Source organism: Crocodylus porosus, unplaced genomic scaffold (genome assembly GCF_001723895.1).
Source record: "Crocodylus porosus isolate Cpor-Errol unplaced genomic scaffold, CroPor_comp1, whole genome shotgun sequence".
Lineage (NCBI taxonomy): Eukaryota > Metazoa > Chordata > Crocodylia > Crocodylidae > Crocodylus > Crocodylus porosus.
Genome location: NW_017728918.1, coordinates 86,383,279 through 86,397,268, shown reverse-complemented (window position 1 = coordinate 86,397,268; position 13,990 = coordinate 86,383,279). Strand labels below are relative to the sequence as shown.

Below are 13,990 nucleotides of genomic sequence, written 5' to 3'. Positions count from 1 at the left end.
TCCCTTCTAGCATGCCCACATCCCCCCACATCTTAGTGTCATCAGCAAATTTGAACAGGGTGCTATTTACCCCCTCATCCAAGTCATTGATGAAGATGTTGAACAGTGCGGGCCGGAGGACCGAGCCCTGGGGGACTCCACTGCCCACATCCCTCCAGGTCGAAAATGACCCGTCCACCACCACTCTCTGGGTGTGGCCCTCCAGCCAGCTGGCGACCCATTTGACTGTGTAGGTGTCGACACCACAGTCCCCCAGTTTCTTAATGAGAACAGGGTGAGAGACAGTGTTGAAGGCCTTTTGAAAGTCCAGGAAGGCTATGTCCACTACTACCCCTGCATCTAAGGATTTGGTGACCTGGTCGTAGAAGGCCACCAGGTTGGTCTGACGGGACCTGCCTCTGATGAACCCATGTTGATTGCCCCTAAGTATACTCTCCCCCGCTGGCCCCTCGTGGACATGTGCCAGAATAATTCTCCCAAAAAGCTTGCCCAGGATTGAGGTAAGACTAACTGGCCTATAGTTTCCTGGGTCCTCCTTCCTCCCCTTTTTGAATATGGCACTCCCAGGAGCAGCTGACTGGCATGAACTGTGCCAGAGTTTTTTCAGTTGCATGAATTGCACATGTTGATGCACCCAATGAGGCTTAGGCTTCTGAATTATTTGATGGTTCTAACTCTTTTAAATCCAGGAGACTATGGGCATGTCTAAACTATCCCTATGTCTCTCTACCATGAAGCATGCCCTACCATTTGTACCTATTTGAGGTAGAAAATGCAGCAACATAGCTGCTTTAGAATAGCTGAGTCAGTTCCATAGGCTTTCTGTCTCAAGTATACTTATCGCCTGTGCTAAGTGTGTACATAATACCACTCTAAAATGATTAAATTGCCTCTAAAGAGTTGGCTTGCACTGAATTGGAAGCAAGTGGGTGGAGTATACTCACTCCAAATGCAAACAAAGAGACCTCTTCTCCCATAAAAACCTTCTAATCCAGGGGCAGGCAAAATATTGTCCATGGGCTGGATCTGGCATGCCAGGCCATTCTATCCAGTCCACGGGACCCCTAAGAAATTTAGAAAATATTTATTTGCTCCTGGCTGCCTGCCAATGATGACAGGAACGAGGGGCAGTAGGCCCCGGGGGGAGCTGGCAGCAGGAGGCAGGAGCTCAGCCCCGCCCACCCCCAGCCATTTCCCTGCTCCAGCACCATGTGGCTTCCAGCTGCATGGCCAGACAGGGGACCATGAGGCCCAGCTGGTACAGGGGTGTGTGTAGGCATGGGTAGAGAGAGAGAGAGAGAGAGAGAGAGTGTGTGTGTGTAGGAAGGGGCAGAGAGTGTGTGCGTGTTTGTAGGGTGAGTTCCACACACCCGCCACCATACACATGCACCCACACCCCGCCTTGCACTGCCATACATGCAGACTCCCACACCCACACCCCCTCACACAACCCAGCCACCCTCAAACCCCATAAACCCCCACAAACCCCATACCCACCCACACTCGACATATCCACATACACACACCCACATGCTACCTCACCCCATGCCCCCATCTATCCACCTCCCACAAAACCACCCCACACACACCCACACCCTCCCCAACACCCTACATACCCACACACTAACAGCCCCCCACAAACCTATCCCTATGCCCCCCCAACAATATACAAAAGTAAGACTTCATTTTAAGCTATTGTGAGATCACTTCTATGTACACTACCCAAACACACATGAATTAGGGCAAAAATATATTTTTTAATCAAATTAATGAATGTTTTAGATGTTAGCTTTTTATAATATAATTTGGTATTTTTCTGGTTCCAATATGGCAAAACCCCTTGCCATCTAAAGGAGTACTTAAAGGAGTACTTTCGGAGGCAAGGGGAAGGACTTCTGGTAGCAAAGGTTGGGGTTATAGGGCAGGACGTCTGGTCCCAAGATGGCGACCAGGGGGTGGGGCACCTGTCAAGGGGCAGGGCTAACCATGCGTACTTGACAACTTGCCAAAACTCAGTAAGCAGCCCTTCACCCAAAATAATTGCCCACCTCTTTCTAATCTAAGGCTATGTTAAAGTTGCAGTCCAAGGTGTGACAACAACATGCACAGGCATACACAAGCTAGATTTAATCCAGCAAATTCAGGTCCTGGTAACACTGCCCAGGTTTCAGTGTGGGACTAACCACCTAAGTAAGTGCTCTGGATTCTCAGCCAGCTGGCACTGAAGTCTGTCCCTCTCTGTTGTTACTGTTATTGAGAACTGAGGTGTCTAGGTTAAAGCTGGCTCAGGCAGCTCTCCATGCACTGTGTTCTTATCACCCAGTTGGAATGTAGACAGGGATTAAGTAATTTTTATGATTAAGAATGGGATGCTGGACTGACCAAAGCTTGCTTAATGTCAGCAAAATGTATCCCAGCAGCAGGTTCAAGCAAACACAAATATGAACTAAACAAGTTGAGTCTCCTGACACCATCCTATTTTGTGTTAATCACTCCACAAGCTGGCAGTTTTCTACAGTCCATGCACCCTGCTTGCATTTTCAGTTCTGTCATCTCTGGGGTTGTATGGCATTTTGGAGATGTATGTAATATGAAGCATTATTGCTTTTATATTCATATTTACCCAGGATGTATTGCTTGAGTCCTTTTTGTTGTTCAGTATGAGGGGCTATGTCATAACACAGTGCACTGTGACATTAGCTCTGGATTTCCATTATGTACTGTAAATTATACATTATTTCCAATGTTACCAGGCTGTCATTGTGTCTTCCACTCTGTTTGATATTTTTTGTCACATATCTGATTTCTGTCAGAGGATAATGTTATATTATCCAGGAGATGACAGCTCCAGCACATTCAGCCAGCTATTATAATATGTCTTACTTTAGATTTACTGTGGCTTTATTTTCAGTCACTCTTCTTCACCACAGCCACAGCTCTAGCTGCTTTGAAATGGAGCAAGCCTCAACTATGTTTAAACAAGGCTCTTGCTGGCCTGTGGTTAAAAAGGATTCTTTGGTCTGTTCAGATGGGGCTCAGTTAGGGTATAAACCACTTCATACAAAGGTGTGCTAGAACATTTCAATGTGCTACTGCTTAGACTCTGAGGCTTGCCACGGTTCTAGTCCCAGCAGTGCCTTCTTTTGGGAGATAACCACAGGATCATAGGTGACACATAGGGGGAATACAGGGCGAGGGGCATGTGCCCCCCCCCGAGAGCAAGTTGGTAGGGGGGCATGGACACTGCTTGCACCTCCCCTAAAATTGGCTCCACCGCTGCCATACCACATACAAAAGTGCCAGCACTTCTGCTGCTGCCATGAAGCTGGCACACTCAGAGACCCGCCCCCCCACCCCTTGATTGCCAGCTGGCCGCTGGTGGACTCCCACCCCCCAGTCGTGTTTTGCTTGTGCCCCCCACCAGACATGGGAGGCACCAGTCGCCCATGCACAGGATCATTGTTTTATGCTTTTATCAATCAAATGGTTACAGTATAAAGTAAAAAACTGCTTGCCCTTCTCTGAGGCCCTAGGAGCAAAGCAGTAGCCCAGCAGCTGAGCGTGGGGATGAAGCCATTCTGCACCTTTCCCAGCTCTAGATAGTTTTGTCATTTGGGGGACAGCAGTCAGCAGTTCACTTCGCTTCTAAAGCTTCTTGCAGGATAGGTACACATGCATAAGATTCAAGGCTTTAGTTCAGGGGTGTCCAACCTTTTTGAATGTGGGGCCAGATCATGAACTTTTTATCACCCAGTGGGCCAGTGACCCACATTCAAACACCTTCAGTCCCGGGCCAGCGAGACCCTGCCTGTGGAGCCCTACGGCACCTGCCTGTTACTGCAAGGTTCATGGTAGCTGCTGGTGGGCAGGAGGGACCCATTCTGCATCTAGCCAGCTACTTTCCCAGAGACTGAAAGGGAGAAACAAATAGCTCCACCTCCCCATGCCCCGAGCAGCACAGCCCCCAAGCTGGCGCTGCCCAAGGGGGGCCGGAGCGAGGCAGCTGCTGCACCGCAGTCCCTCACCCGCCCACCTGCACGGCCCCGCTCACCATAGTGCCCGCACACGCAGCCCCACTGGCCTCAGCACTGTGAGCCCAGAGCACGGGGTCCGGCAGATACCGGCTCCCACCGCCTTGCCCCACAGAGGTCACGCCAGGACCCCGCCTGCTGAGGCCCCCCTGGGGCTGCCCTGCTGACTGCCTGTGCCAGGCACTTTGCCCCATTCCCACCCCATGGCCACCCAGCCCAGCAAGTCCAGGGAGGCGGGTGGGACACTGAGGGCAAGGGGGCCAAGCCGGAGAGAAGTAAAGCCAGGCTTTGTCCCCACTTCGTCCCATCAGGCACGGATGGGGCAGCCCCGTGCCACGCAGCCCTCAGGGCGGTGGCGCTGGGAACCGGCTCACGTGACAAGCCCAGCCCCATGGGGGTGAGCAGCTCCCCTCCCCTCCCCCACCCGCCTGTCCCGAGCAAGGGAACTCGGGCCTCAGAAAATGGCTTGGCAGGATGTGGGCTGTATGTTGGACAAGCCTGGTTTAGTCATTTCCCCAGTTTGCCCACAAATCTCCCTTCCAAGCCTGCCTTTCTGTGGTTTGTGTCCAATGGCCCATGGAGGTATACAGAACCCCACTGTTGGGAAGGACTTATTGGCTTGCTGTTACCCACCAAAATTCCTCCCACAGTTGTACTGCAGGTCTCAAAAGAAACACAGTTCCTTACAGTTGGGCCTTCTGGACTTCTCTGAATTGTATCCAACTTGAGAAAGTTTTTAATGGTGATATGTGAGACCATTTATATAACTGACAGGGGAAGCATGTAGGAAGTCTGATAGAAAGGGGTCTCAAAAGTCCCCTGCAGGTCCTTATGTGTTGGCTCAGATATAGAACTAAGAACAGCAAAGAACGTTAACATGCACATGACACAATAATTCCCAAAAAAGGATGCAACATGCAAGGTAGAATTTAGACACAGAGGGAAAAAGACATCGTGAAGGCCACAATCCCAAGCATCACAGTACGGCATATATATTCACTCTGGAAATCACAACTACACTAGAGCCTGAGAAATTGGGACCAATGATGACTCAGACTTTCGTATGGCACCTCAACACAAGTCCGCTTTGTGATTGGAATGAGGAACAGCTTCAAAACATTTCATTTACAACATCAGTTTTAAACAAGCCTAAAATTATAGCTTTAAATATATAGAAATATTGGATTACAATTTAATACTATTAATGATAAATGTCATCCAGTATCCCCTTATTTTTATTTTCATTATATATTCTATGCTATAGTAGATTGCAAGAGAGTATGATATGCTCTGGTCATATATAGAAATTGTCATTACATTATTTAATTGCAAAATCTAGCTTGCTTTATTCAGGTAATGGGAACGTCAGTAGGAGTAAGGCACACAGAATTTGGCCTCATTAGGTACTTTTGTCTCTGCACATCATGAATTTTCACAAATGAAAGAGTGCTTAAAATATCATGAAACATACAAGCCCAGGGCTGGTTGTGATGACTTCAAAGATTTTTTGTAACAACTGTGTCTTGATTTTGTGCCTGCAGTTTGCATCTACGTCAACAAACAGGCGAACATGGGGCCATACCTTGACAGAAAAAAGGTGCAACAGCTTCCAGATCACTTTGGGCCTGAAAGACCTTCCATGGTCCTACAGCAGGTAGTTCAGGCCTGCATTGACTCCTCACTTCAGCAAAAGACCGTCTTTTCACTTGTCAAGCAGGGCTATGGAGCTGAAATGGTGTCAGGTAAAACATTAAAGAAAGGTTTTGCGATAAATCTAGAAGCGTCCTTCAAACCTGAAGGTTGTACCAGAATTATTCAGATCACTGAGCCAGGGACCAGTTGTTACATCATTCACACTCTTTTAAGTTAAGAGTAACTCTGTTGAAGTTGAAGGAATTGCACTGGTATGAAATTAGAATTGGGCCCCAGGAGTCCAGTATATTGAGAAAGGAGGCTGTTGTTAGTCAGAATGCCATTAATGGATTACACAGCCAAGTGCCTGTTACCGGCAGTCATCATGTACTCTGACATGTGCCTTGTTTAGAGCAGCAAACCATCTAGTAAAAATCAAATATCATTAAAAGCATTTTCTGCTTCACATTTTGAGTGAGTGTTCCTTTGTTTTCTCACTCCCCCACCTTTTTCAATGTTAGCTTTGTATTAAAAGATGGGAAAGGAAACCGCAGAAAACATTAACACAAATGTTTTAAGTTTAAGAGTACAATGATACATGCCATTAGCAACTAGCTTAAAATGGAAGTTATATGTGTGAGCCAAATGCTACTTGTTGACTTTAGCAGTATGTCAGCTCTCTCGGCTACACCCATAGAAACCCACTGAAAATAATGGGATTGTCTGGGAAAGATATTTAACTTCAAGTCTTGGGCAGCTGGAACCAAGATTACTGTGGTGCTCCCACAAAGTAAACCTGGATAATTTTTTATAAAGCAGGAGAGTTTTGTTTTATGAAATTATTTTAGCACAAGGACATACTATGGAATCAATAATTTTCAAATCAGCTTATGAGGATGAATGGGATGTGAGCAAACAGCAAGATGCAGACTGTCCATGGACCAATCAGACGAGCCCTACAGGGATCAAATCAGCTTTTGCTATGACACTGGGACCCCTTGCATTGTGGGACCCAGAGTTTTGCCCCTCCTTTTCTTTCCTTTTGGGGCATTCTAGTTTCACTTATGACTTCCTTGAGCAAGGCATCAGACGTACTTAGAAAACTATCCTGTTTCATTCCTGAAGACATGCAGATCTGTTTTAACCAATGCAGAGTAGCGTGAGGTTTCATGCCCATGTAGTCTTCTCTCGATGAATACATATAGTTTACATTAATGTTGGGAGAGAACTAGAAGCTCACTTCTCCAATGGTTAAAATTTTTTTTCCTAATTTTTAGCCTTAATTTGTTTTTGGCCAAATTATTCATATTTCTTCTTGTGCCAACATTGTTCTTTAGCTTAAAGAGCTCTTTTTTGTTTTTAACCCCAAAGTATTTCTTCAGAACAACCACATTCCCTCAGTCTTCACTTTGCTAGGCTAAACAAGCTAAGCTCTTTTAGTCTCCCTTGGAAGTTAGGTTTTCTGTTCTGTTGATTTCACCAGGAGCCCTTTTCTGCACTCATTCCAGAATTGCACATTGACTTCTAGATCAGGACCTTGTACAGTGGCATTCATTAGTCTCTGTTTCTACTGGAAATACCTTGCCTGATACATTCATATCATAATTATGACTCACAAGTATCCCATGATTGACTAATATACCCAAGTCTGAGTATGTCTACACAAGGCGCTTTACTGCGTGGTAGGCTTATCTATTGCACAGTAAAGCATCACTGTTTCTACATGTGCATATTTACTGTGCAGTAAATTAGGCTACTGTGCAGTTAGTTACTATCCATAAACACAGGTAGTAAACAGGTAGTAGCACATGTGTAGATGCTGACTGAGAGCAAATTTGTGACCACAGAGGCCACAGGGGATGGGGAACTTACCTCAGCCCTGAAACTGCTCAGCTCCCAGCTCCCCTCAGGACGTAGGAGATGAACAGTGCCATGGTGGGGTAGCTCTCTGCCCTCCCAGCCCATACTGGTGCTGCTCAGCTCCCAGTTCCCCACAGAAGCTGGAAGCCAAGCAGCTTTGGGATTTGGGAGCAATCTGTTTCTCCGCCCAGCACGGGGGTGGCCAGGAACTATCCCATTCTGGGGAAGATCCCAGCCAGCTCGGGGTTGGACAGAAATTTTCCCTCATGGCTCAGAGCTGAATGGGACCTGCCCCTGTGCATTGCCCATGCTGGCTGGGACCTGCACCAGGATGAGACAGTTCCCAGCCAGCCCCAGGCTCTATTGGGAAGCCTCTTTAGGCACAGGGCTTGTCCTCATGTGCACAGGGTGAGAGGTCTGCAGCAGCAGTTGTCTCCCAGCTCTGTGTACATCAAGACCCCTCCCAATGCAGCTGGCAGAGCTCTCCTGGCCCTGTGAGCATCAGGACCAGCCCCATGCTCCCTGCCAGCCCCTAGGCTAGCACCCAGGGGGAACCTGGAGCTCCCCCTGGCTGCTGCAGGGAAGTAGGGCAAGGTGGAGCAGCCCTGTACCAGGCTGCTACTATTGGGAGCAAATCTGCTCCTGGTTAGGCTTACTGCAGAGTACTTTTACAGGTATACCCCTGTTGCAGTTATCCTATTTGCTGTCATTATTCTTTCCTTCAAAGTTGTTCTAATAGCCCTGTTTTATACTGAGATTAGAGTTATAGGGTCTCCTATTATCTGGGTTGTGTTTTCCCTTTCTTAAATATAGGTCTTATGTTGACTATCCTCTAGTTCAGTGATTCTCAACCAGGGTGATGTGGTACCCTGGGGTGCCATGGAATCTGTTTAATGGTGCTTTGAGGTGCCATGCAATATTAGCACTGCTAGGCGTGCAAGATAAATCCAGAGATTTCAAAAAGGTATCAATAGGGTCAAAAACATTTTGACCTACTGGTATCTGAGTTCTTTGCAACAGAAAAATTGCTCTGTTATTTTTTTCCTAGTCAAACAATGAGTGAAAGTTCATAGCTGGGATGCCTTGACTGTAAAAAGTTTGCGAACCACTGCTTTAGTTTAGTGCATCCTCAGTTTGATAAATTTATTATAAATTCTTGCTACTAAACTTGCAGTGTTATTTGCCAAGTTTTCTGCGTTCTGAGATAAAGAGGATCCGCTTCACCTGACTGGAGCTTCTTCAGCATTTTGGGTTTTGCTTTAAGCTCACATGTTGTTATTGTAGAAAATATCTTAAGCAGCAGACACGAACATTGCATGGTATTATTTTCCTACTCTACAAAGTCATCTCAGACCAGTTTGCTCCTGTGCATTTGTATGCCCATTGAATTGCTCTTACTTACTTTTCAGTTTCTGCCTCTTTTGATGGAAAGCAGCATCTCCTGAGCCTGCCAGTTGTGAATAGCATTGGGTATGTCCTGCGCTTCCTCAAAAAACTTTGCCGCAGCCTATTGTGTGACAATCTCTTCAGCAATCAGTCTTTCACACAATACAGCAGCACTTCTGAACATCCAAAGGAGTATGAGAGTAGAAGGATGGAGTCAGGTAAGTTTGGATTTAACTGCTGCCAACGATTTCACGAGGGGCCAATGAACATGACTCTATATAATTTGGGTTTGATTTGGGACTGTTCCAGAAAAGTCATAAGAGTCAGCAAATGAGTTTAATTCTAATATGCCCATTTACATATGAGACCTATCAGGGATGGATAAAAGGTAGGCTGATGGACAGCAGGAACGACAATTATTCTATATTAAGTACCTACTTTTTAACCTTATTTTTAAAACAATGCCACCAGTGACTTGTGTTTCCTGAGTCTGTTCATACTGATCTTCCCCAGAAGCATAGTGCAGGAAAAATGCACCCTGGGCAGTCTCCCCAGCCTCCTCCCCCCTCCCCATCTTGAACAGCAGCAAGCAGCATCCAGTGCAAGGAGTTCTGGGACTCTTAGTTCTCTAGAGTGGCAGTGCAGTTTACTGCTGCTGGCGACTTTCACCCCATTTTTTGCCACCATGTCTAGAGGGAGCAAAATTGATGAACATAGGGCACAACATAGAGCAGTTCTCCCTTCAGCAGCAGTGAACTCCACTACTGGTCTGCATAACTCCCAGAAAGTCTCATGCTTCGTTACATACATTGCCTGCCCCAGGTCCTTTTTGCAGCCAAGCAAGTAGCAGGCAGGCAGTAGCCCTGGGGTGAAATGCCCTCTCCTTGTCTTTCTGGTGCTCCTCCCACTAAGCAGCACCCAGGACATATGCCTTGCTTGCCCCCCCCAGTTTGCTACTAGTTTTCCCTCACCCATTACCACTTACTGGTCTTGTTGCTTCTTGTCGTCAGTTAAATGTCTGACTCTTTGGGTAGTGAGCATGTTTTACTGTGTTTGTAAATAGCAACTGGTAGATGGAGCCCTGATTGTGGCTTGTGCCTCTGGGGGTTACCACAATGGAAATAAATATTACATGTAAATATGTACTGATGGGGGTTTTTTCATGCACTTCCTTGTCTTCTGCTTGATACATGCAATGTGGCATACCCAGCACCGCATAGCAGAAGCAGCAGGGCTACACTATTACTTGTAGGAGTGCAAAGGATATCTGATGTGGACATGAATTCATTAGGATGTTCTGGATCCATAATTCCCATTGAGCCCCACTTCACAGATAGTAGTAATGATAGTGGGTATAGTATAGACAGGACCTAGCTGCCTGCTGTACAGTGTAACCTAGCTCTGGTACTGCCACTAGGAGGCACAGGTCCTAATGGTGTCACAGTCAAAAATGAAATCCTTAGCTCATTTGTGTCAGTGGGAGTTTTCACATGGGCTTAAACCTGAAGGGGGCTAGGGTTTTACCAGTGTATCACAATATGGTTATGATTAAAGTTACTTCTTGTTTGAGAATACGAGCTTTACACCTTCCTCTGGAACCAAATGTGGGATATCCATTCCTTAAGTGGTAGATGCCTTTCATAAGGCCAGGAAAGAAAGTTATTCTATACATGACTTGTGATAGCTTTTACACAATCCAGGTTCCTATCTAGCATAAATCCAAAGTGACACTGTTAACTTGAATAGACTCATTTTGGATTACGTAGCAGTGGGCAATGGATATGTTTGCATCCCTTTTAAATATTGCTGCTTCTTTACATGGCAAAATAGCCCATAAACACCATGAAGCTGAAGCTATCCTGCTTCTGGTACCTGAGTTAATGCATTTACAGCTAGCTTAGGTACCCCTACAATACAATATAGTTTGCAGAGGTCAGAATTTCAATTTTGGATCTCCCAGGGAACATAAATTAAGTCAAATTTGCAATGGTTTTAAATGTTTTGTGTTGTTTTGTTATCTGGCAAGAAATAACAGCACAATCAGGGCTGTAAAAGATGGCAGGGATTCTGTCCCAAATGCTTTAATCTCTGAACCAGACAAAGTTCAAACAGAATGCCCAGTGGAAGCCAAAGATTCAAGGAGCACAGGTTCAGTATGCGCATGTACCTGTTATACCTGATGGTTGCTATGCTTTGCAAATGCAGTGTTAAGGGAGGATTTCAAAAAAAAAGGGTAGTTAATATGTGTTCAAGGAAAGAATGGGAATTTTATTTGTAAGCATCAACCTACAAGAAGGTACAAAAGCAAGGCCTTGAACCTGTAATTCTTTAAGCATCTTACCTTGCTTAAAATTATTTCACTTGATTTTCATTAAGAAGCACATTGCTGCAATGGATGAATATTTTTTCATTATTAAGTGTATACAATCCCCATTGCATTAATGCTTTATGGCCTACCATTATGAGTTTTTAATCACTTGTTTACCTGGAAGGACCTCCCCCTGTGTGCTTTATGTGCCAAGACAAGTGGGGACACTCCAGGAAAACCAAACCAAGCAACCACCTCCTCCTAAAGCTACATATCATGAAGCAAGAGAAATAGGATACTAAGTTTTAAAACTGTCTTTTTTAACATATAGTAGGGCATTTGTGGCAACCTCAGTGTATCTGTAAGGCCTAGAGATATACAAAGCTCTTAGTTCAAAGGCAATATCCTTTATTAGACCAACTAAATAGTAGCAACAACAACAAAAGGAAAAAAAAACACCCCACAAACTTTCAGGCACATACACCCTTCATCAGGCTGAGGAGAATTCAAAGATTGTAAGAGTCCTCCAAGGCATAAAATAAACTTAATTTTACACAGGGGGGGAGAGAAGCTGGAAGCATATTCCCCTGGGAATATGAGTCTCCTTTGGTGAGTGTTACTCTGTAATGTGCAGATTAGGCAGTCTTCTTCCCTGGAGGTGTCTGATGTCAGAGGCAGCCAACAATGTGAAAAAAGAAATCCTCTCTTCTTTAGCAATGAAGTTTATTTTTATAAATGGCCAAAATAAATCTCTTACATGTTTCAGGGATCTATTCTCTAGCTGTGTGAGCCTGAGGAAAAAGAGATACACAGCCAGTGTTGTAAAGTCTCTTATGCTGTCCTCTGTGACACCACGTCGGTGACCAAAGCAAGGACAGGATCTGGGGCACCAGCTTAGGATTCCTTGTGCCACATTCAAATCAGATGCACATGGTGCAGCCCTCATGAGAAGTGTCAGGACCCAACTGTGAGGTGGTATAAATAGTGCTAAAAGATGGAGGCTGGCCAGAAAGCAAGCATGGGCAGGGTAAGGTAGGACATAGCCTTGCAGTGATTCACTGGGTGTGCAAAATGTGTGCAGTGTATACAACAAAAAGGTAAAGTGAGAGAAGCAACCAGAAGAAAGACTGAAGACACAATGATGAGAGAAGGCAGGTGGAAAATCTTGGGGTGCCCTGTGTGCCTGGATGATGATAAGTGCTATAAAGATAATCATTTACAGAAGTAGTGAACGGCCTGAATCAAGTGACAGCTAACCAAAAATAGTGAAGTGCCTTTTATTTAGAAGCTTAAGTGTTGAGAAATTTGTCCTGTCCCTTTTCAAATTTCTTATGCTATAAAAGGTTGACAAAAAAACCTTTTTGACCATAAATGCCAGCCCTTGAAGGGTTTTTTGCCATTTTCCCCTTGAACTTTCATTGGCCTTAGCGCTCAACTGGCAGTCAATGAAGAGTGTCACTTCTGAAGCAGGCTGCATATTCTTCCTATTGAGTAGATCATGATGCTGTTCTGAGCAAAATTGCCCCAGAAGGAAAGGAGGAGAAAAATCGTTTCATAAGGTTGACAGAAATAAAAGTGAGACTGAAACTTGTCCAATAGAACTGGGTATCAGTTACTGACACGTGAGGTATAGTAGAATCAGCCTGTCACAGTATGTCAAAAGCCAGCACAGAAAAGCCTCCAAAACCCAAGTTCCAAGCCTCCATTCGTTCAAAATTGTTCTCCCAATACTAGTATCAGCGTTAGTGAATACTGCAATGGGAATGCTCTCATGATCTCTTATCACTTCATGTTATGATCTTGTAGCAGGACCATACCCCAGAAGTTGCTGTGATGCCTCCTGGCCAAGAAGTTCCCACCCAATTCTGTCTCTATGCTATCCTCCCTTTGCTTTTACCTGCTATGCCTTGGTATTCTTAGTATTTGGAAAGGGAGGCTGCCTCAAGGCCAAAGCTTACTTTAAGGCCCATTTCCTGGGCAATGGATCATTCTTGGATCCTACTGATGCTAATCTATCCCCATGCCAGGTGGGCCCTCATGGCTCACACATGCCCCTTAGGACACCAGATGTCTTATGAGTTAGACATGGCTGTAGGGGAGGTTGGAGGCCATGTACATGTCTCACAGGTGTTACCAGTCACTCAATGAGTGATCAGCCCCAATCACTGCTCCAGTCCACTCAGGCCTCTTTGCCTTCTCTCAGTCACTGCTCTCCCCCCTCTCCCCCACCAGGACGCAGGCTTCTATGTCTTTGTCAATTTCTGCTCCCCCTGGGCTATGGACCCCTGGCTCTAGTTCTCACTCCTTGATCTGTGGGCTCCCTATCCCCATTTCTTCTTACCTCCTTTAGGCTATTGCTCCCTGGCCCCAGTTCTTGCCTCTCTCCAGCTACAGTCCTGCCTCTCTGGGCTATGGGCCTAGCCCTGACCTCACTCAGGCTGCAGTTTCATCCCTGATGGGCACTGTAACCCACTGTCTGTCTCTCACTCCTCTAGTCTTATTCTCCCTGGCAGGAGCCTCTTCTGTGCTTGGGCCCCAGCCCTTCTTAGTGTTCCCTAAGACAGTCACATGACACTCTGGCTTTACTAGTGATGCTTAAAGCGGTTCGTTTCTCTGGAGGCCACCAAAATCACAGACACACACTCATTAGATGGCACAAAAGGGGTATTTGCAAATAGGGTCAGAGCAGAGTCAAAAACTCAGATTACTCTGAACCCACCAAGGAATTTTGCAGGCTGTATTTATCTTTTTCCTCCTGGGCACGTGTGCAGAA

The 13,990-nt window shown here is 45.8% G+C and overlaps 1 protein-coding gene across 1 annotated transcript in view; it reads left to right on the top strand.

Annotated features, from left to right (window-relative positions):
- The window catches only part of SCML4 (sex comb on midleg-like 4 (Drosophila)), an 86,114-nt gene that overhangs the window by 19,925 nt on the left and 52,199 nt on the right, over nt 1-13,990 (top strand). Inside the window, exons 3-4 of the mRNA XM_019537859.1 lie at nt 5,573-5,773; nt 8,933-9,127. Coding sequence (XP_019393404.1) covers nt 5,573-5,773; nt 8,933-9,127 — 396 coding nt within the window. The remainder of the gene's footprint in view (nt 1-5,572; nt 5,774-8,932; nt 9,128-13,990) is intronic.